Here is a 23,453-nt window from a genome sequence, read left to right on the forward strand (position 1 = left end):
AATGTGCCACCTAGCTGCCCCTCAAACTGTTTTTACTTTTCCTTATTTCTCCCTACCCTCCACTGTCCAGTTTAGATGACTGCTTTTCTATGAGATCTGTTCCTGATCCTGAAGAGACCCTGGAGGCTGACAAGGTGCTTTTTCTTCTAATCAACTTTGGCCCTCTCTCAACTGTCATCTGGCTTTTCATGCTATGAAACTCCAAAGTGGCTTTTTGAAATTCCAACCTAGATTTGTCCTTGTCGTCTTCAGAATCATTGGAGACATCAGCGTTGATTTTGTCATCTGTATCAATACTGGGTAGAACTTTTAGAGTTAACCTTAAGCAAAAGCTTATAATGATTTCAAGTTCTTCAGCTTTTTCTTCAGATATAATTCTTCAGTGTCCACTTTTATTTCATTTAATATGAGTTTAAAGATTAAATTATTTCCAAGGATTGCTCTACACTGATTTACTGCATGATGCTGTATACCTTGGAGCAAATGATATAGTTGGCAAAAAGTTGTATGCCACCTGTGGCTGTTGCTGGTAAAGTTATGTTTCCAATTGTGTTGTCAGATAAGCCTGGTACATAATTCAGGTGTTCCTAATGTTAGTATATTTTAGGTACATTTGTAGTTTACCTGCTTTAGTGGTCAGTATTGCTGGTGCCTAAGTAATTCCAGCAGATGGGGTATTGGTATTTTTAATTTGTTTTCTGTGTATCTGGCCTTCTTGGGATCCAGCATTTATTCTTCTCTTCTTGATTTTGAGGTGACTGTCATGAAGATTCCAAGTAGGGCCAGATTGCAAGGCTGTGCTACTTTGACTATTTATTTGATTCTTAGGAGTATCACACTGACCTGGGCACTAACTCAATTGAGTACCACTGGACCTCAGTTGGCCAGCATTTCTGAGTTTCTCTCAGGCCTTTATAACTACTATAATGGCCTTAGGGATCACTCAGTTCCCCACATCCATGCTGTGTCTCCCCGTGACTATTAACAATCTCTCTTCTTTGCCATTACTCCCCTCTTCTGGCAAGGATGTTGGGTTGGGCTTTGAAGGTGCTTTTGTTCTTATTATTGTTACCACCACTATACTATTGTTACCACCACCACATAAATAGATATATAAATATAAATACAAATAAACATAAAAATAAATAAATATATATATGTATGTGTGTGTGTATATCTATATATCATGTATCTAGATCTATATCTATCTATCTATCTATCTATCTGTCTATCTATATATTACCACCACCACAATACTACCATTCATAGAAGAGGAAATTAAGGTCTATAGAAGTGTAAAGTGATTTCGTCAAGGGTTATATCAGTCGGAGCCTCAGTTTATATGCTGAGGACACAGAAGGGGTTTTGGTATAGTAGTGAGCTCTGTAAGGTCTACCTAAATTAAAAGTAGAGGGAATTTCTGGACTGTCAGGATGAACGGATCTTGAAGAGAAAGGGATCTTGAGGCCATCTTGTCCGGCCTCTTCCTTTCATGAGGATGAGAAAATGGGGGCACAGGGAAGGGAAGTGACTTGCCCATGATCACACAAGGCAGGAAACTTTTGAGATGAGATTCGAATCCAGGTCTATTCCAGAGCATATAAAGGGAAATAACTATGTGGTTATCTTGTGTTTCTTACATATAATTCAAAGTCTTTGAAATTAAAAGGTCATTATAGGAGCTTTCTAATATATTAGAAGGCCTGACAGTACTATTGCATATTGCTAATATTCTTTTTTCTGTCCTTGTTTTAGGTTAAAGATCGAGGTCCAGAAGCTACTAGAAGATTTTTTAATTGGTTTTATTGGAGCATTAATTTGGGAGCAATCATTTCATTGGGAGGCATTGCATATATTCAGCAGAACATGAGCTTTGTTATTGGATACATCATCCCAGCAGTTTGCATTGGAGTTGCATTCATAGTATTCCTCTGTGGTCAGAGTTTTTTTATCACCAAGCCTCCTGATGGCAGTGCTTTCACTGACATGTTCAGGATTTTGGCATATTCCTGCTGTTCACGGAAACGATTCAGGGGACGTAGGAGCAGCAGGTATGTAGTGACAAATCAGTGGAGGCTTTGTGGGCAACAGTTTGAAGTTCAGTGTTGGTGTGAAGTGCAAGGGCTACCATGGGGCTGATATTGAAGCTACAAACCATTGCTGTAGGACTTTTCTCCTCTTCCCTTGATTTTTGGGTTCAGGTACTTTTAACAATAAATTTGGGAGGAAGTGAAACACACTGAAATACATTTACTTCTTCAGGGCACTGGTTACATCACCTTACCTTAGTAGATCCTTTCCTTCTTTCTGAGTTCTAAGTTCCACCCTTTTCTGACTGTCTTATCCTAGCTCCAGTTTGGGACATAGAAACATTTATGCCTGTTGAGATTTCAGTAAATGGCTGTGATAATCCCCTGGTCGCAAACTGTTGATGTAACTGGAATGAACAGGTAGAATACCAGAATTAATACTGGTTTGAAATTTGAGTGGGAATTTCCTGTCTGTTTAGGTCAAGATTTTTAGGTATAGGATTTAGTTTGTTGGCCAGACATTCCTTTACTCACTTACACTGGTTCTATAAAGAATAGTCATTGAGTAGCCTGGCTGAAAGCAGACACGTGTAGTACATCATTTTCTGTGCATACATGAGCACTTTGGAAAGTGGAATGGGTTCCATTTATAAGTAGCCAGATCAGTCCCTTGTTAGTAATTGAAGGTATAAGTACACAGCTCAATTTAGAATAGAAGATCTTTGTAAATTCAAGTAGAATCATGCAGTTTGAAATGCACATCTTGTAAAGCCAAGAACCTAAGTCGCCATTCAAAGAGAAAAGCAGAAAGGCAATTAAAATAACAGAACAGTCCATCAGAATTAATGTATAGGATGTGTATAACTTTAATTAGAAACAGTTTGGACTGACTACACATCTCTTTTGACTTAAGTAGGCATTCCTACATAGTGCTCAGCTGGAAAAAGGAAGAAAATTAGTGATTTTGTTCTTGGAAGATGGAGGAAAACAGAAAGGAGAGCATTGTGTGCCCATCCTCTAATTGGACTTCAGAGGCAAGGAGGACCAGAAAGAAGATAGACCCAGGAACAACACAGCAACTCTTTATTAGCACAAGGAGTGGGATACTCATGGTATTTAGTACTGAAAGGGACTTTAGGAATCACCAAGGCCAATCTCCCTTTCTGACAGAGTTACTAGTATAAAGTTTTCTGGATGGCTCTGGAGACAGTGAGGGGCCTAGTAGACTTAGACATTCAAAAGAGGTATTTATGGTCTCGGTTTCCTAGAATTTATATGAATAATATAAGATGTGTTTTGAATCATTGTGGAATCATATTTCTAGCCTGTTTTCTGTATTTTTAGTGTAGCCACTCAGCATGTTATATTTAAATTTGAACTGGGTTTCATTTACTATTTAAATAGTAAGTAGCTTTAGCTTGGTGCTACACCTGGGGTTTGAATTCAGATATGACCTCACAGAAACTAGCTCTGTGACCTTGGGCAAGTCACTTAACTTCTGTTTGCTCAACTGTAAGATGGGGATAATAATTGTACCTATCTCCCAGGGTTGCTATGAAGATAAAATAAGATAACATTTGCAAAGCATTTAACATGGTATCTGACACATAGTAGGCACTTAACAAATTTCTTCCTTCCTCCCTTCCTCCCTGCCTTCCTTCCTCCCTTCCTCCCTCGTGCTCTCCCTCTTTCCCTTCCTTCTTAACTCCTTCTCACCCTTTTCCCTCCCTCTCTACCTATTGTGCTTCAGTGGCAGCATGTGTAGTTGTAAGATTATTTGGAAAGATATGAGTAAAGGTAACAACCAGCTGCAATTGGCTTTATCTTGTTTAAGCCAGGAGAAGGGATGAGAGTCGATTCAATAAATAACTTCCAGTAAATGGTGACTCATAGCCAGAAAAACTAATGCATGTCTAGTAGCTAAAGAGTTTACTTACTGTAAGGCTGAATGTCATCCATTGATAAAATAACATTTAGTGCTAGGGGGAGGGTGATGAGAAGGGAAACATTTAAAGACACAATGGGTTACATGGCATGATTTCTGCTCCTGCTTTGCCATGGTGATAAGGTTGACAGAAGTTTCTGAGGGAAGCTGTATAGTGGTCTGGACCCTCCAATTGTGTTACCTTACAGAAAGCACCATATGACCTTTCCTTGTTGTTTTTGATGTAAGCATCTAATAGCAGAGTACAGCCTAGTAATTGTAGTCTTTCACCTAAGAATTGCACACTTGTACACACAATGTCAGTTTCAAAATTAGCCATTTACATAGTATATGTGATAGGGAATGAGTATCTTAGTTTAGTATGGTCCTTCCTTACCACAGGTGAAGGAAAGGAATTGTTATGAAAATATTTGTGCCTGAATGGCACGCGGCGGCAACCCCATTCCACGTGTCTATTGACTTCTCTCCATTGCTGAGATTTATTTTATAGTTAAACACATTTACATGGGCAGAAGGGAGGGGCAGTTTAAACCTGAAACTATTCTATCGGTTCTTGATGTGTAGAGACAGTGCTATAACTGAAGATTTACTATTTATTTTATATTGCATTCATAGCCAAAAGTAAAGTTCTGGCTAAGGCATGTAGTGAAATATTTGTGTGTGTATGTGTGTGTGAGAGTGAGTGAGTGAAAGAGAGAATAGCTTAGTGAATAGAGTTGGCCTCAGTTAGGAAGACCTGGATTCAAGTGTTAACCTGTGAGTGTTAACCTTTGTGTGTCACTTACCTGCTTTGTGACTCTAAGAATAGAAGTTGTGGAACACTTGCCTGTCTGCAGATTGGCAGAGGTAGTTTGCTCACAGGGAGTGAGACCACAATGAAACCACAGCCCTGGACAAATATAAATAAGTAAGCAGGCAAATAAATAGATAAATAACTCACTGGGTAGTGCAAACTAGACAGCAGTAGGAGGATGCATCGTGAGCCAAATCCAAAGGGTTTCATTACCAGTGGGATCTCATTGTAAGGTAGTTTTCTCTGTAAGTCCTACCCCCTTTCTCATTTCCCTTTTCATGAAGATAATTTCAATCTTTAGTGTTCATATGTATGTGTGTGTGTGTGTGTGTGTGTGTGTATTTGAAAGTAAGAACAGATGTGAAATCAGAAAACTTGGCTTGCACTTCATTCTCTTGGTTGTCACCAGGTTCCATATACATATATACACACACACATATACGTATACATATATATATATATACACATATATATATATACACACACACATATACGTATACATATATATATACATATATATATATACACACATGTACATACATATACACACACACATACAAAGAACAACTATAAGATTATTTCTAGGGTATGTGATATTTCTAGTGAGTATGATATACATATGTTACAATATAATTTTAATTACCCATATACAGTATGATGCTTACCAAACGTACTTATTGTGTATTGATTATTTTGATAGCAAAGTAGCATATGGACTTGCCTCAACGTCTTCACAACTGTGAATGATAAATAACTAATGTTAGCAGTGTCCTGTTACAAACTCGAAGATATCATATGCATTGGATCAACGAGTCAGAATGTTAGAGCCAGTTCAGTTCAATTAACAAGTGTTCACTAAGTGCCTGCCGTATGTTGTTGAGCCAGACAGATTAAAGAGAAAAGAGGACAAAAGCAAAATGTGCTTTAAAGGTGTAATGTGTTTTGATAATTTTTTTCCCATTTATTTTAGTCTAAGGGAATAGGCAGGAGGTTTAACTGCACGCAAAACTGTGGGTTTTCCTTGCCCAGGGAAAGAACTTCTTCCAGCCCATGCATGAGGGCAATTGGAAGAATCTGAAGAATTAGAGAGGGCAGCTTCTTAGGGAGGAGAATTCTTATTTTTTTTAATCTAATAAAACTAGAGAAATAATATAAACCCACTCACTAAACTATGAGAGAAAGAAAAAAAAATTAAAACAGCTTTTTTGTTACTCCTTTTTGTTCTCCTTTGGTTCTCTTTATCTACCCCCACTCCCTGTGCCCTTTCCTTCCTCACTGCTCCTCCCCCCCACATGTTTTCATCTCTTACTTACAATTTAAAAAGTAGTTACAGTCTAGTTCCCCTTGGGCTTCTGTTTTCACTTTAGCATTATTTCATATATGATATCTTTCCGTATTTAGATGTGTTTCTCTGATTGGTCATTTGTAATGCTGCTAGCTACTGCATTTAGTTATGTTAATATATACCACCTTTAGTACAGTCATTTCCTCACTTGGATATTTGTTGTTTACCTCCTATAGTCAACAAACATTGAGGAAGTGAAAGAACAGTCAGTCAACAAGCATTTATTAAACACTATGATAGGAACTGTGCTAAGTGGTGGAGATAGAGAGAAGGGGAAAACGTTTTCTGTTTTCAAGAAGCTTGTGTTCTCTAGGGGGAGAGAATAAGTACATAAAAGTGTATACATACATATATACATACACACATGTATACATAGGGGTGTGTGTGTGTGTGTGTGTGTACGTACGTACACAGAGAGAGAGAGAGTAATTTTTGGCAGGGAGAGGCCTGAAGAGCCAGGATGATCAGGAAAGACTTCATGTAGAACATGGTTGGGGATCCTCCACTAAGTCCAGCACCACTTTGGGAAGCCCCTGGAAGTTGAGGGCCACTAGGCTGCCTGAGGAAGGGGGGACTGGCCTGAGTCAGAGCATCTGTGCTGATCTCGTTCAGGTGAGTGGCTTGGCCATGCTTCTATCCTGGGTGAGATAGGGAGAGCTGGTCCAAAAAAGAACAAGAAGAGAGTACTCTAGCTGAGTTTTCAAGGAAACAGGAGATTCTAAGAAACAAGGGTAAAATTAGTACATTTAAGGTAGGAGGGACACAGTGCAAAGGTGTGGGCGTAGGAGGTGGGAATATTGTATTTGTGGAATAGCAGGAAGGCCAGTTAGCTGGACCATCATATGTATAGAAGAGAGTAATGTGCCATAAGGCTAGAGAGGTAGATTGGGGCCAGGGTGTGAAGGGATTTAAGTGTCAAATAGAGGAGTTTGTAGTTGATTCTATAGATAATAATGAGCCCCTGGAGTTTGTTGAATAAGATGAGTAACTCGATGAGACCTGTGCTTTAAGAACATCCCTTTGTCACCTGTGTTGAGGCTGGATTGCAGTGGGGAAAGACTTGAGACAGATGACCAGATAGGAAGCTTTTAGATTTAATCTAGAGAAGCAATGATACAGACATGAATCAGGGTGGTCACTGTGTGTATGGAGAGAGGGGGCCAGATTCAAGAGATGCTGCTGAGGTAGAAGTGACATAATTGGGTATATGGGGGAAAGAGATTGAGGAATCAAGGGTGACTCTCAGATTGGGAATCTGGTTACTGGAAGGCTAATGGTGCCCTTGGTAGAAAATAGGGCAATTCAGAAAACATGGGTTTGGGGCAGGGGGTGAGGGAGAGAATGAGAGAAGGACTAGAGTTGGGTAGATAGATCTGAGAGTCATCTGCGCAGAGATGATAATTGAATCTGTGGGAGCTGATGAGGTCACTAAATGAGGAGAGAAAGAGAAAGAAAGAGAAAAGAATAAGAAAATGTTGATAGAAGAATGGTTAACATTAATAAAGTGCTTTACAGTTTGCAAAGTGCTTTATAAGTATTACCTCATTTTTATCTTAACAACAGCCCTGTGAGATAAATGCTATTCTCATTCCCATTTTACAGATGAAGATACTGAGGCAGACAGAGGCAAAGGTACGCCTAGGATCACAAAGCTAGTAACTGTCTCGAGTTGGATTTAAACTCAGACCTTCTTGATTCTGTGTTCTTCTAGACTCCAGGGGTCTGGCTTAGGGATATCTCTTCTATACATAAACTAAAAATATTGATGTCAGCTAAGCCTAAGAGATGAACAAAGTAAGCTAAAAGTAAAGAGACTGCCTTCTCCAACATGTAGAGCTGTTGAAGCAATCTTGGAGCACCTTAATGACGGTTGTTACATGCGCTTTTACTCCTGGGACCGTTTCTTTAAAAAGGTGGTATAATATTTATACACATAGCCACAGAGAAGAAAAAAAAGGAATATAGAAAAGACAAAGTGGGGCTGTTAACTCTTAGTGGGTGCAGTGTAGTAAATATGAATGTGAAATCCGTAAATGTGTATAGTAAAATACCATCAAGAATATTCCATCCTCCAAACTTTTTTATACACTCATTTGGCTACAGATCAACATTAAACTAATTCCTGTATTTTATTTCCCAAAGAGAAACCACTGGAGTATTTCAGCAGTCTCATAAACAAAGTCTATTTGATTCATGTAAAATGTCCCATGGAGGGCCATTTACAGAAGATAAAGTGGAAGATGTAAAAGCCCTAGTCAAGATTATCCCGGTTTTCTTGGCTTTGATACCTTACTGGACAGTATATTTTCAAGTGAGTGGACATAAGTAGAATACTTTGCTTCAGTTCTTTATGATGGCTGCCCTAGTCCTTCCTCTTGTCTATAAAATATTATTTTGGATACAGTGTAGGTCCATAGACAGTAATTAACAAAGGAAGCAAAAAGCTTAAGTCAGCCTGTTGGAACGGCTTTGTAGGGGACTCTTACCCAGACTTAATCTGTAATGTCAGGGGACATATATAATGTAGGCCAGGAGTTATGTTGTTGACTTTTATGCAAGAAGTGTTAAAGGGCTTTCTAACCTATTGTAAAAACCCCAAAATTCACCTCTTCTGCTCATATACCAGTGTGGCCCCCATAGCTTTTCTAGGCCTGTCCCTTTCATCTGTGAATAGTAACCACTTAGTACTTTTTCAAAACATTTTTCTTCTTCATATTTGATTCACTTATTTCTCCTTCCTTTCATTCCCTGACCATTTTCTTTTTCATGGATCAGTACTGAATCTCTGTAATTCCTTAGACTGACCCCCCTCTGTGTAGGGTATCAATGTGGATATATATCTGTAGAGGAATCATAGTTGCATCTTTAAAACCCACTCTTAATGTTACATTTCTCTATTATATCTAGATGCAGACAACATATGTTTTGCAGAGTCTTCATTTGAAAATCCCAGAAATTTCAAGTATCACAACCACTCCACATACGGTAAATAAAGCCATAACTAGTGCAGTTATGAAAATAGGCTTATTATGTGGAAAAAAAAATTCCTCCTTCAACTCTTTTCACTCTGTACCAATCCCCTGAAAGTAGTTTTGGGATAAAAAGTAGGAAGGCTAAGTAAAGATGTTCTAGTTGAAGTAGAACAGTTGCTTAGGTAGCATGGAGTTTTGCTCTGTTTCTACAGAGAAAGGATAAGGTATGGATTCTGGTGGTGGGTGGTTGTGTGGTTGTTGGTGGCAGATTTGTAATGGAGAGCTAACTTAGGCATGCTGTGTTCCATAAGTATCCCCGCCCTATGCCAGAGCATTGGAGTAAGGTTAGCTAGACCATGCCTAGAGTTGTTTAGTTTGGTGGAATAGTGTAAGTGGAATTTGTGGTATTAATCATATCTGTTGCCCGGAGGATCACTTCTTTTGTCTAGGTGCCTAGGTCGGAAGAAAAACTGCTGTTTCACAACAATGCATAGATAGAGTAGTGTTACATAGAATGAGTGCGATTTCATATAACTAAACGGCAATAAATATTTGGCATGGTGACTCCTCCCTCACTGAAGAGTAGGAACAAAGGAATACTGATTTGCCTTATTTCTAAATAATTTTTTCCTCAACTATGAAGTACTTGTTCCTCAGCTACACAATTATGAGATATTTCATCCTTACTTTTTAAAAAGAGATGCCTATGTAATTTAGACTGGTAATTTACATACCTTTGTTGTGGGCAGGTTACCTACTGTCTCCATTTTAATTGTCCAGTTTCCAGCAGCCTGGTTGACTATGTTCGATGCATTGCTGATCCTGGTCCTTATACCTGTAAAGGATAAACTGGTAGATCCTATTTTGAAGAGAAATGGTTTGCTGCCATCATCTTTAAGAAGGATTGCAGTTGGCATGTTCTTTGTCATGTGCTCAGCCTTAGCTGCAGGTAAGAATGTGTCAGTGGTACACAGAAACTGACTCACATTTCAGCCCCAAAGGAACTTCCTACTACAAATAGCCAGGCCATGTCAATGGTGGCAGGTGAGTGGCATGACAGGTTTGTGCCCCACTTAACATATTCCCTAAAACTCATATTGTAGAATATGATAATTTAACTCTTTGTACTTTTAGGAAAGGGTAGGATATATTAGGACTGGTTTTTTTTCCTTGCTCACTTAAATAATGCATAAAGAAAGAAGAAAGGAAAAAACATTTATGTGCTAGGCACTGTGCTAAGTATTTTACCATTATCATCTCACTTGATCCTCACAGCAACCTTGGAGGTAGGTGCTATTATTATCATCAGTTTACAGATAAGGAAACAGGCAAATAGAGGTTAAATAACTCATTCGGGGGTCACACAGCTCGTGAAGGTGTAAGGTCAGATTTGAATTCAGATCCTCCTGTTTCCAGGCTCAGCACTCTATTCATTGCATCACTTCAGTAGCTTTTGGTCTCTTTATTCCGCTGGGATAGGCATGATTTTTTGACAACAAAAACAGATAACATTTATGTAGATCTTTAACGTTTGCAAAGTGCTTTACATGCATTACTTTATTTGAGCTTTAACAATCCCATGAGGTAAGTAGTATAAGTATGATTAGGCCCATTTTAAAGTGAGATTCAGAGAGGTTGAGGGACTTTGCTCACTATGACAGAGCTAGAGAGAAGTGGGATTTTACTCAGGGTCTTCCTGAACAAAGACTGTGGCTAATCTGGAGTACTCTGTATACCCCTGTATACTGTATACAGGAGTGTACAGTGAAAGTCTGTGTTAGTAAGTCCTGAAAAGGTTTAGGAAGAAGGAATGTAATTGATGCAGTTGATAGGGAACTGTATTTGGTGCTTAGGGGCTTTCTACATTTTCATCTCTGAAGTCAGTTCACAGAGTTGTTTATCCTTGTTCTTGAAGAGGACCAGTGCCATCAGGAAAGTGATATCTTGATTTGCAAATGAATTGGATTGAAGTGAGGGAGGGCTGTGCAAAATCACCAGCCTCACCCTCTCCTCTGGAGGCATCTGGGCCCAGTGGCAAGACATAGACAGAACAACTGGAGATGGCCCCAGATGCAGTGAGAGACCTTGGCCTTTTTAAGCCAACATCTTTCCTAGGTCTCAGTTTGTCTGAGGCAACATCCATTCAGTGATTTAAGGCTAGATAAGAAATGAGGCCAAAGATGGCCTAGTTTGCCTACTCAAAAAAAAAAAATCAATCTGGGAGGGGAAGATCCTCACCTGGAGTCAGGAAGATCTGAGCTGAAATCTAGCCTCAGACACTTTAAAGAGTTGTGATGGAGTACTAAAGAAAAACCATTCTCTTTGTTGGCAGCAAATGCAGTTACCTTTGACCCTTGTAAATAAGCTTACAATTGTAGTTAGCTTTCATGTACCTTGAGTGGCTGTCACTATTTTGTCTCGTATTTGTGTTTGGAATATTTTTGTAGTAATATTCGAGAGTGAATATTCTCTAAAAATGCAAGGACATAAAAAGTGAAAATGTAATCCATTATAGCTAGTCATTCATCATCTACTGTTATGAAGGAGTTACATACACAAGTGTAGATGTGGTGTTTGACATTGGTTTGGAATAAAAGGTGAATATACTCATGATAGCAATATGTAGATGAACATTTTTATGCACGTACTTGAAGGATTTATGATATTGTCAGTATCGAGAATGCTACTAAGTCAAATCTCTTGACCTAGTAAATTCTAGGTTTATGATGCACAGAGAGGTGAGGGGACCTGCCCAGAGTCACACAGTGAGTGTCAGGGGTGGGATTTTGAACATACATGTAAGGCAATCCAAGCCCACTGCTTTATCCACTTTATCAGGGATTCTTAGTTTCAAGTTCTGTATTTTTTATTTATAATTTGCTTTGTTTTATGCATCTAAAGCCATTATTCTGAGAAGTGGTCTAGAGGTTTTACCAGACTGTCTGGAAGGTAGAGGATACCAGAAAGGTTAAGAACCCTTTGTACTACGTGGCAGGACTTACTTTACATGGATAGTGGGTCAAATGATGCAAAATTTTATTGTGCCTAACCATTATTTCTGAGCAGCAATGAGATTAATGTGAGCAGCAGCCAATATATTTGTCCTACAAAAGGGTGTTTCTTATAAAAATTCCTCTTTGCTTAAAATCAGTTAAGTTCATTTGTGATATGTGCATATGGTTACACTAAAATGTTTTCAAAGGTTTGGTTTCTTTCTTTTTTTGTGAAAAGGAAAGAGATTTGGTAAGTTAATGTTGTATCAGGGTTATAGACTTGGTCTTTTAATTCCACAGAAGTGAAGTGCTCGCCACAAGGAATCCAGGAAAAGGGATAAGTTGGATAGTAAAAGCATGCCCTGAGATCTGATGGCTGGAGCTGAGAACACTTTTCCCAGGATCACAGTGGCCTCACAGGCCACCTAGTTCAGGCCATGTTAGATTTGTTCGTACCTGACCCAGAATCCTTTGCCCAACTTACCCTGACAGGTGGTCATTTAGCCTAGGGAAGGTTAAAAACCTGTGATGGGGAACCCTCTGCCACTTGAGGTGACCTCTTCTACTTTTTGATAGCTCCAAGGGTTAGGAGCTTTTTCATTTCATCAAGTCTACATTTGCCTTTTATCAAGTTCTACCCTCTGGAGCTAAGCAGAGCTAGTCTGATCTCTCTCCTATATGACAGTCCTCCAAATGTTTGAAGGCTTTTGCAAGTATTTGGGTAAGATGAATATTTATTTTTCTAGATAACCCCAGGTCATAAGTATAGCAAGTGTATGATATTTAACCTGGAAGACTGACTTAAGGCAAATATTACACCCACAACATCTAACATATTACTTGGAATTCTGTGTATTTAAATGATTTCATCTCTCCTTTGGAAAAGTCTAATTCAGCATCTGCCACAAAGCTTATCAGTATATACTAGAAAGGAATGAAAGGGATGCAGGCTTACTTTCCGAATTAGTATTGTAGTCATTATTGGTGGATAATGAATACAGTCCAAGTTTGGTGGTGTCAGCTTCCACAGGTTTTCATTCCAACATAATGGTGCTGTAAGGGTGGAACATTGAAGGAGTTCTAGCAAAGTATCTGTGTTGACAAATAATGAGTGTCTTGTTTTCTAGTCTGGACTGAGCTTACTTTTGGTACCAACGTGTGCAAAGTTACATCTGAGACAGCTTTTCTTTTCTTTTAATTTTGTGGTGGTAAAAGAAGGTAGGGAGTAAAGAGCACGTCTTAATGGAATTAGACAAGCCGTCATAAAAACATTTCCCTCTATACAGAGGTCAGTTAAAAGTAGCATTTTCTTGATGTTCTACTTTCTTGATGTCACAGTGTTTATATGCTTATTTCAAATGTAAGAGCCTCAATTGATAACCTTTTACTATTTCCTCTATTTCCTTTATTTTAGAGTATCAGTTTTCAATCAGAATTGGAATAAAAAGAGACTGCCCTAACCACCTCTTTCTTTTATTACCCCTTCCTCAACAGTGGTTATTTACCATACACACGTGCATGTATGTACATGTATATTGTGAAGTTGTTTCATTGAGTAAAATTTAAATCTTCAAATGAACTAACAAAAGAAGTACCATTGGCTTTATACACTTTAAAAAGATGGCTTTTCTTTGGATTTCCGCCTCTCTGCCTTTCAGAGAATGATTTATGAAGATTGGGGGTAAGGAGAGAAAGAGTGCTTCTATTTGAGTGTAAACTTTTTTTCAATTAAAATGACAGTAAGAAAGTATCATGAGCAAAGTAGAATAAGCAATAGAAAATAATTCCAGAAATGAACAGTGCTACATGTTAAGAAGTCTTAAGTGCTACCACTTAAGGACTTGTTACAGTGTTGACATGTAATCTAATGCTTGTATGAGATGATAAAAGATGAAGATTACCACTCAACTTCTACTGCTTCTAAGTATTGCATACAAACAAAAACCCTTGCTTTTTTAATTCTAGGAATTTTAGAGAGTAAAAGACTGGACATTGTAAAGGAGAAAACAATTAATCAGATAATTGGAAATGTCACCTACCATGCTGCTGATTTGCCGATTTGGTGGCAGGTTCCACAGTATGTGTTGATTGGAATGAGTGAAATATTTGCAAGTATAGCAGGTAAGTGTTGTTATAAATTCAGCATGTAGGCTTACGGTATTGTTACAGATTCAGCAATGGGCTTTGAAATGGAAATCCATTAAGGCTTATTGATATACAGCTACTTGCTGTCCTCTTAAAATGTATACTTTAAAAATAATATTTATAAATTCTCCTGGCATTTGGTAGATCTACATATATAATGTTTTATACAAAGAAATACTCTTATTTTTTAAGTTAAGTTTTGAAGTTTGCATTTATTTTTGAATACAAATTTTCTGATTCACTGAGTATATCAGCTGTAAAGATCTTTACTTTTAAAGTAAATATGAAGTTATGTTGGGGGAGAATTTTTAACCTAGGTAGAAAATATGCCTTGTCTCAAACAGGTGTCTTTTTGTGAGCATTTTAATTTTTGATAGACTATTACACTCCTTTTTTTTTTTTTTTGCTTTTTGGTGAGGCAGTTGGGGTTAAGTGACTTGCCTAGGGTCACACAGCTGTCACAAACCTGTCAAGTGTCTGAGGCCAGATTTGAACTCAGGTCCTCTTGACTCCCAAGGCTGGAGTTCTATCCACTGTGCCACCTAGCTGCCCCTAGATTATACAGTCTTTAACAACCACATATGCCTGTGGCTGGCTTCCCTTGTAAATATGTAATAAAACTTTTCCAAATTTAATCACCATGCTTTACCAAAACTTGTTCGCAGGTTCTGCTTGATTAATGTCAGCCTGTATTAATGCCAGCTTGTAGCTCATCTACAAGTAAGTCTTAGGAGTGGTATTTTTCTCTTTTAGAAGAGGTGGAAAGATTATGTTTGAAAAAGCTACTGATTTCCATTACTGAAGAGGATGGTATATTAATTAGCAAAACAAATAAAACAACAAAAATTCAGGTTTTTTAAATGGTTTTGATGGTAATGACTTGATTTTTTTGCTTCTGTAGATTATAGTCCTAATTTACCAATGGTGTAAGAAAGGTCAAGAAGTCGAGCTTTGAAACCTTTCTACCAGTTTGTAAGATCCAGTGCTCTCTAAAAACAAGTTTTTATCTGAATCCTGGCACTAGTAAGAAAGTAGTGAGAGTCCTCCTAGATTATATCTGCATTGATGACTCCTTCACTACAGGATGCTTTGTTCTTCACCCATCTAGAGACAGAATACCAGGGAAAGAGGGTAGGACGTTCCTTAATCAGATTTAATAACATTCTGTTTATTCGTTTTTCTGAATAGTCTTATGTATATATTTGATATTTTACTTTTGAAGGTGTTAGAAGATACTGTGGTTCATTCTAACCTAGTATCCCTATCCCTATATAGAGTTATATTTCTGAACTAGTAAATATACCAAGTGGCAAAACAAGTAATAGGTAGTTCTGTAATCTATAATCCTGCCACTGTATCTATGTAGAATGATTGGTGACCTATTTATCTCCAAGAAAGAAAGTAATTAGCATACGGATTATAGAAAGCCAAATCAAGAGAGAAACTTTATCCTTATTTCTTATACATATTCAGAAATGCAATGTTATATAAACATCCATTTCTTGAAACATTATATGTGATGACTGTGTTATCACATGATCATCAGCTCATGATCATCAGCTTATATCATACCAAAAAGGAAGGAGACTATGAAAAGGTCACTTTTTGCATCTTAATTCACATCCAGAAAAGCTGAACATTTAACCTTTGATTTGAGGTGATGATCCCCAAGGATTTGTCACTGATTTACACTGAGGCATAGATTATTATTAATGTTTATTAAATTTGCAGTTGACACAAAACAGAGTCCTAGGTGACAAAGGAATCCTGCCATCTGAGGGGTCGGGGCTGAATCTGAGAAGATGAAATTTAAGAGGCATAAATTTAAAGTCTTCCACTTGAGTCAACAACAACAAAATAACTTTACAAGTACAAAGTAGGGGAGATGTGGGCAGACAGCCATTTGTCTGAAGACTGGAGGTTTTCGTGTATTCTAAGATTAGTCTGAGTCATTTGGATGATATGGTAGCCAAGAAAGACAGTGCATTCTTAGGCTGCCTGAGAAGAAGCACAGCAATAAAGACGGGTAGTCCCCTTTACTCTGCCCTGTTCAGACCATGTTTGAAGGATTGTGTTCAGTTTTGAGTGCCACAGGTTAGAAAAAACACCAGTAAACTTGAGAGCATCTAGAGGAAGGCCTCCAAAACAATGGGTGGCCTGTTCACTCCCAACTTAGAAAACAGGTTAGGAACTAAATAAAGCTGAGTCAAGAAAGAATATGGCTCAGTTTCATTCCATGTGAGATCTGTTGAAGGAGCTGGACATGTTTATCCTAGAAGAGAGAAGCCTTAGGGAAGGCTTATGATATTTTTCTTCTAAGTATTTGAAGGCCTGTCATTTGGAAGTAGGATTAGACTTGTTCTGCTTGGCTCCAGAGGATAGAATGAGCAGCAATGAATAAACATTACAAGGAGGTGACTTCAGAAAGCTCCTTAACATTTAAAGCTGTCCACAAATGTAGGGGGCTGCCTTGAGAGGTAGTGCATTCCTCTTTGTTAGAGATCTGACTGTTAGACCACTTGTCAGGCATGTTGTAGGAGTAATTCTTTTTCTGATTTGGGTTAAACTGGATGGCCTGTAAGATTCCTTCCAATTCTGAAATTTTGTGATTAGTCTTGAAAAGTAGTAATGGTCAGCTTAGAGCCCTTGAGTATAATGCAGTAAGTTTAATAGTGATAGTGGACTTAACTTCTGAAGGTTTTCATGGGTGTCACTTCTGTTAGGTTAACATTTAATTGCCTGTATTCCATGTTCTTTCTCTGTTTTTTGTACAGGGCTGGAATTTGCATATTCAGCTGCTCCCAAATCTATGCAGAGTGCCATAATGGGATTATTCTTTTTCTTCTCTGGAGTTGGGTCATTTTTTGGCTCAGGATTGCTGGCATTGGTGTCGGTGAAAGGCATTGGATGGATGAGTAATCACACAGACTTTGGTAAGGATGCTTTGTTGGGTCGAGTCTCTTGGTAATCTGTTGCCAGTTCTTAATGAGCAGGTGATATTTCTTGTAACATGACTTGCCTTGCAGAAATTATCATGGAACCTTGATTTCTCAAAACACAGATGCTCATTTCCCCAAGAGGTTGATGGTGGTGGATAAGGACTCAAAGCATGTAAATATAGATTCAATTAAGTGCCAGAATTTAGTTTTGCATATTTCTCATGTAGGTAAACTGGTTTACTTAAAATATTTACCTGTAATACTAAGAAAGTTGGTTGGTCATACTATGTACTTAATACCACAAAGTATGATGGATAACATTGCTTATAATTGTAGGTCAACATGTATTTTTAATTACCTGCAAGCCAGGAATGGCTAGGTCCTCTTATCTGTCAGAAATGGCAATCTTGGTAGCTTAAAAATGGAATGGTATGTTGATAACCGGTACCTTAATCTCTTAATGCATTTGAATTTATGTGATTCAGAAACTGTAGAATTAAGTCCAAGCTTCCATGGTGGCCTGCCATCAAAACACCTCCTAACTTTGTATTTTTTTCCCTAACCTTGTATTTTTACAGTGACCCCTGACCCTCATTATACAGAACCACACAACTTCAGAATTAGAAAGAATACTCAGTGGCTGTCTAGTGCATCTTGTACCTAAATAAGAACCTTTGATACATTATGCCCCCAAGATGGCCATGTAGCCTTTGCTTGAAGTTTTCAAATGAATGAGAACCCACTACCTCCTGAGACAGTCCATTCTACTTTGAGATAACTCTGATTGTTAGGAATTTTTTTCTTATATCAAGCCTGAATTTGCTTCTTTGTGATTTTCACTCATAGTTCCAATTTTTGCCTTTTGGAGGCAAGCAGAACAAGTTTAAACCTTCTTCCATGTGACAGCCCTTTAAATACTTAAAGATAAATATGTTCTATCCTTAAGTCTTCTCTCCGGTCCCTTCAGCCAGTCCTTATTTGGCATAACTGCCATCCTCATTGCCCTTCTGAGGACGTTTTCACGCTTAGCAGTCTTCCTTAAATGTAGCGTGTCTAGAACTGAACACAATACTCTAAATGTGGTTTGACCAGGAAAGAGAACAGCAGGACTGTTATGGCCACATTCTAGGTTGCAGTGTTTTCAGTGCCCAGCACAGCACCTCGCACCTGGCAGGTACTTAATAAATATTTAGTGATTGATTGATTGATTCCTTTCATGCAGCTTAAGATCACATTGTTTTTCTTGGTCACTCTTTGCTATTGTTCCTTACCACTCACTAAAAGCCCCAGATCCATTTTAGACAAACCTGTTGTCTAATCATGACTGTGCCTTAGGGAGCTGATTAGTTGAACCCAAGTATAGGACTTCATATTTATTGCTAAGTTTAATCTGACTTCAGCCAACATCCAAGCTGTGAAAAAGCCACTATTTATAATTTCTCCAAGTGTCTAGTCAGCTGCAGTATAAGTTAGTGTCATTTATTTTGATACCTACATTTTATCCGTTACCTCTGTGTATAACCAATTTCCCAGTACCTGCAATTGGCACTTCTTCCATAAACTTTTCTTAATATTGTCTTTTGGATTTAAAGGAGATTTAATGACACTAGACCAGGCATGCACAACCTGTGGCCTGCTGGCCTCTTATGGCCTTTGGGTCACTTGCAGAACACCAAAGGATTTCCTCTACATACAAAGGATGTTTTCCTCTACATTTTTCAAGAGCAGCCCGAAATCCTTTGGTGTGGGGCAGGCAAGGGCTGTAAGCAGTCTGCAGGCTGCAGGTTGTGCAGGCCTGTAGTAGACACTGCCTGATTGTGTTTCTTGTAAATTCTTATTTTAAAAACACTTTATAAGTGGTGAGTTATATAAAGATAATAGATATATAGTATGCCTTCATGTGTTTGTGGTGGGAGCTAGGAGGGTTCTCACATCACTGTTGATTTATGTTTACTTAATAATAATGAACTGGTTGAGGGTTGGGAGATATATGGAGATACATTAAAAACAGCATGTTCAAAACTGAACTTGTATTCTTCAGTCTCCCTCACCTCCCTTCTAGTTAATTACCAGATCTCGCTCTTTCTACCTTTACAGCATCTCTCAGATCAGACCGCTTCTGTCCACCTTAGTTGAGACACTCATTGCCTCTTGCCTAGATTATTGGACCAGCTTCTGAACTGGCCTTCTTGCCTCAAGTCTCTCCCCGCTCCAGTCTATCCTGCATACTACTGCCAAAGCGATTTTTTTTTTTAAAGCACATGTTAACTCCAGTGGCTTCCTCTTGTTTCTACAAGAAGCTGCTTTGTTTAGCTTTTAAAGCCCTATACTTCCTGGCCCCAAACCATCCAGTCTCATTGGGCACTGCTTCCCTTCTCATGCTTTGCAGTCTAGCCAAACAGGCCATCTCTGTTTTTCCTACCATAACACTTCTCCTCCTTTCTCTTTTCCTTTATACTGGCTGCCTCACATGCTTGACATGTTCTCCCTCCTTACCTTTTAGAATTATTTTCTTTCTTTCGGATAAAATTCAGGCACCATCTTTGTGTGAAGTCTTTTCATGATCTTCTCAGTTACTGTTGGCCTCCCTAACTTGTATTTTTACTTTGTAGACCCAGATATTTTATGCATTTTTAGCCATTTTGAATGAGACTTCTTTCTAGATTTTGCCATTCCCGTTGGTATATAAAAATGATATTATTTTTGTGGGTTTATTTTTTATCTCACTACTTCCAAAAGCTAATGTCTCAATTAATTGCTGATTTTCTGTGGTTTCCTAAGGATACCATCACATCATCAGCAAGTAGGGGTATTTTTGTCTCCTCTTAACCTATGTCCATGCCTTTAAATTTTTTTTCTTTTGTCTTACTGCCATCATTAGCGTTTGAAAAGATTTGGAACAATTAAGGTTGTTAGTATTCCATTTGTCTAAATTTTATTAACTTAAGATTTTGTTTAAGCCTTACTTCATTAAGTATTCATTCAGTGAGGGAAAGCTTTCAATTTTCTAATTTAAAATAATTACCTATTTTTTTTAAAATAGCTAAGGTTTATGATAGTTATTAAAAAAACTTACTGCTTAGTGATCTTAGTTTATTGACAAATCATAGCTATGCTTCAGTACTTAAAAGATGTTTGATTTTATTGCTTTGGATATGCCTTCCATCAATATAAATTATAGCCACTCTGATTCATAGACTGTCTTTCAGAATTGTTAAGGCTGAAGAATCATTGTCCTGGAGCCAACCTGGTGGGAAGTCTCTCTCAGCTTACTTGAGTGACCGTTCTTGAAGCATTTCCTAGGACCATAGAGCTTTTTCTCCAGGGGCATACCTTTTACAATTCTAGGGTCATTTCTACACCACTGTGAAGCACCAGGACAAGATTTTAATGGGAGGGCCATTCATAAATGGCCATTATGAAGGCTTATCACCCTTCATAAACTTTATTTTTTCCTATCTGGTGATAGTAGCATTTTATTAATAAAATCAGTCTAATCACCAAAACTGATATTTGGTTAACTGGGTGCTGTAATCAGGTGTTTTGAAAGTATTTTACATATAAGTTGACTTATTTGGTAAACTGTTAAGTAAGCAAGCCTTATCAGTCACCTATTAGTTCTATCATGTTAACTCCTTTTTTTGTAAAATCTCTTTTGTGACGTTTCTGAGCTGGCTGAAATGCCTCTTTTGTAAACCAGTTAGTTCCCCAGCATTTATTAAGAGCGTTCTCTGGGTCAGGTGCTGTGCTGAATGATGAGGGTAGGAAGAGTGGCAGCAACGGCCCCTGCGCTCAGGGAGCTCAGAGCCTGGCCCCTCTTGTGTAAAGCCCCGCTGCACTCCGCCAACCCCTCTGCCCTCTCTCTAGGTAACATTAACGGCTGCTACCTGGACTACTACTTTTTCCTGCTGGCTGCTATCCAAGGAGCGACCCTTCTGCTTTTCCTGATTGTCTCCGTGAAATATGACCGGCAGCGATCTCGGGCCAGTGGGATGCTCGTCAATGGCAAGTCCTGATGTTCCCTGACCCGCGTGCGCACAATGAAACTGTCTTGACCCTGCGGGTTTTTAGCGTACTGCCGAGCTGCGGATCAGACGAGAGGCGCCATTAAATGCACAGCAATTTATTCTGCCTGTGTCTGTTGTAGTTTCTTTTCTGGTGAGCTGGGAAATGCTTTCATTCTTATCCTTACATTTGGAGTCCCTTGCAGGTTTCTTCAGTAAATTTATACATCATTCAACAAGTTCAAAGTAAATCGTTTTTTTTAAATTTTTATTTAGCATTTTATTTTTCTCCAGTTACATGTAAAAACAATTTTAACATTCATTTTTAAAACTTTGAATTCTAAGTTCTCTCCCTTCCTCCCTCCCTACCCCCCACCCCCACTGAGAAGGCAAGCAATTCAGTATAGGTTATACATATATAGTCATGCGAAACACTTCCATAGTAGTCATATTGTGAAAGATTAACTACATTTCCCTCCGTCCTATTCTCCTCCCCCCTATTTATTCTGTTTACTTTCTACTTTGATCCTAGCCTTCCTCAGAAGTGTTTTGCTTCTGACTACCTGCTTCTCCCCTTCTCCTTTACTTTTCTGTAGGACAAGAGAGATTTATATACCCAATTGAATGTGTATGTTATTCCCTCTTTGAGCCAGTTCTGATGAGAGTGAGGTTCATTCCTTCCTTCTCACCTCCCCCTTCTTCCTCTCCACTGTAAAGGCTTTTTCTTTCCTCTTTCATTTGAAATAATTTTAAAGTAAGTGCTTTGAAAAGTCTACTTTGTCTGATCCATCCCTTCCCCCATTTGTGGAAACAGCTAGTCCATTGAAAATATTATTTTAGTTGGATGATTATTGAATTCCACAAGTCTAAATATTTCCCTTATAATTGTCCTACCAGGGAGACTTTTCAGATAGATTGTGATTTTCCAGATAGCCCTAGCATGCAGATAGATTGTCTAGTCACAGAGTAATTTTACAAGAACTTGTATTTGTTGATTTCAGCATATAAAAAAAAAGTTTATTCCTTGGGAAGTAAATTCCAAATCTTATACAGTTCTTTTAAATTATTGGAACTATCAAGTCAGTTAATTAACTAAAATGTTATGTTTTTGGCCTTTGAGACCCTAAATTTTATGGTTTCAAGTCCTAGTAATTTGTGACTTTCAGCCAGTCAGTAAGAATCTCAGTTTAGGTGAATAAATCAGACCTCTGAAACTCAGACATGTTTGAAAGTGTTGTCCTGTTTTACTTCTGTCATACAGGAAGTTTCAGAAATTCAAAAAAAAAATCAAATTCAGTACAGTTGTATCATATAATATTACTGCAGGGTGATATCTAGAAATGTGTTCTACAGATGGGCAGGCTCAGTGCAGTGTGCTTCTCTGTAGGGAAGAATCACAAGTAAAGTCATTCTTAAAAGGAAGTGTCTGTTTTACAGCATATCAGACTTGACTTGCCTGGCATTGGTCTGCAGGACCAGTCGAACTGTGTGGGCGATAAGGATGTGGACAGTCATAGTTGGGAATGTATCAGGCCTTGGCCTTGTGTACTTGAAACTGAGCAAATGCCGCCGCCCTCCGCCCAGCCCTAGTTCACCAGTAAAGTTCTAATCAGATGTGAGACCCAATAATTTTTCAGTTTTGCCAACTTTGAAATTAAGCATATAGAAGTGTTGCTCCCTTTTCTGTCCCCCCGCCCATCCCCCGTAATCTATGTCTGAGTTCGTATGTGGAACACTAATTTTTTCTGATAGCTCATTTCCTCCCCACTCCCACTATTTAACGTGTTCTCCCTTCTTGTGGTCAGTCTTTGCCTCACTTTAGTCTGTCCCTCAGCAAGCAGAAAAATTTATTTGACAGATCCCTAGCTCTGCCAATCTCACACTCTTCCCAGACTTTTCATTGTCTTCCAGAGAAAGGTCAGATCCGACTTTTAAACACACTCTGCTTTCTTGCTAATTTCTGTGTTTTAGTTCACACTGTTTCCTTGTTGAAATATTTGATTGAAGAGGAAGAGAGAGTAACCAAGTGAGGAATTTGGGCCTAGTGGTGGTGGTATTACTTGATTTTTTTTTTTTTTGGCTAGGCAATGGGGTTAAGTGACTTTCCCAGGGTCAGATAGCTAGTAAGTATTATGTGTCTGAGGCCGGTTTTGAACTCAGGTCCTCCTGAATTCCGGTCCGGTGCTCTGTCCACTTTGCCACCTAGCTGTCCCTATTACTTGAGTTTTTCAAATTAAGGTAATAAATTATAGTTAATTCTCTCCTTTCCCCTTCCTAATAGGGGTGC

General features: G+C 38.4%; 1 protein-coding gene across 1 annotated transcript in view; it reads left to right on the top strand.

Moving 5' to 3' along the window:
• The window catches only part of SLC15A4 (solute carrier family 15 member 4), a 35,536-nt gene extending 14,248 nt beyond the window's left edge, over positions 1 to 21,288 (top strand). Inside the window, exons 2-8 of the mRNA XM_021004345.2 lie at positions 1,756 to 2,051; positions 8,256 to 8,424; positions 9,021 to 9,098; positions 9,866 to 10,034; positions 14,044 to 14,199; positions 16,998 to 17,156; positions 21,030 to 21,288. Coding sequence (XP_020860004.1) covers positions 1,756 to 2,051; positions 8,256 to 8,424; positions 9,021 to 9,098; positions 9,866 to 10,034; positions 14,044 to 14,199; positions 16,998 to 17,156; positions 21,030 to 21,178 — 1,176 coding nt within the window. The 3' untranslated portion in view covers positions 21,179 to 21,288. The remainder of the gene's footprint in view (positions 1 to 1,755; positions 2,052 to 8,255; positions 8,425 to 9,020; positions 9,099 to 9,865; positions 10,035 to 14,043; positions 14,200 to 16,997; positions 17,157 to 21,029) is intronic.
• Positions 21,289 to 23,453: the final 2,165 nt, after the last annotated feature.

The sequence above is a fragment of the Phascolarctos cinereus genome, unplaced genomic scaffold (genome assembly GCF_003287225.1).
Source record: "Phascolarctos cinereus isolate Bilbo 61053 unplaced genomic scaffold, phaCin_HiC Scaffold_4;HRSCAF=312, whole genome shotgun sequence".
Classification (NCBI taxonomy): domain Eukaryota; kingdom Metazoa; phylum Chordata; class Mammalia; order Diprotodontia; family Phascolarctidae; genus Phascolarctos; species Phascolarctos cinereus.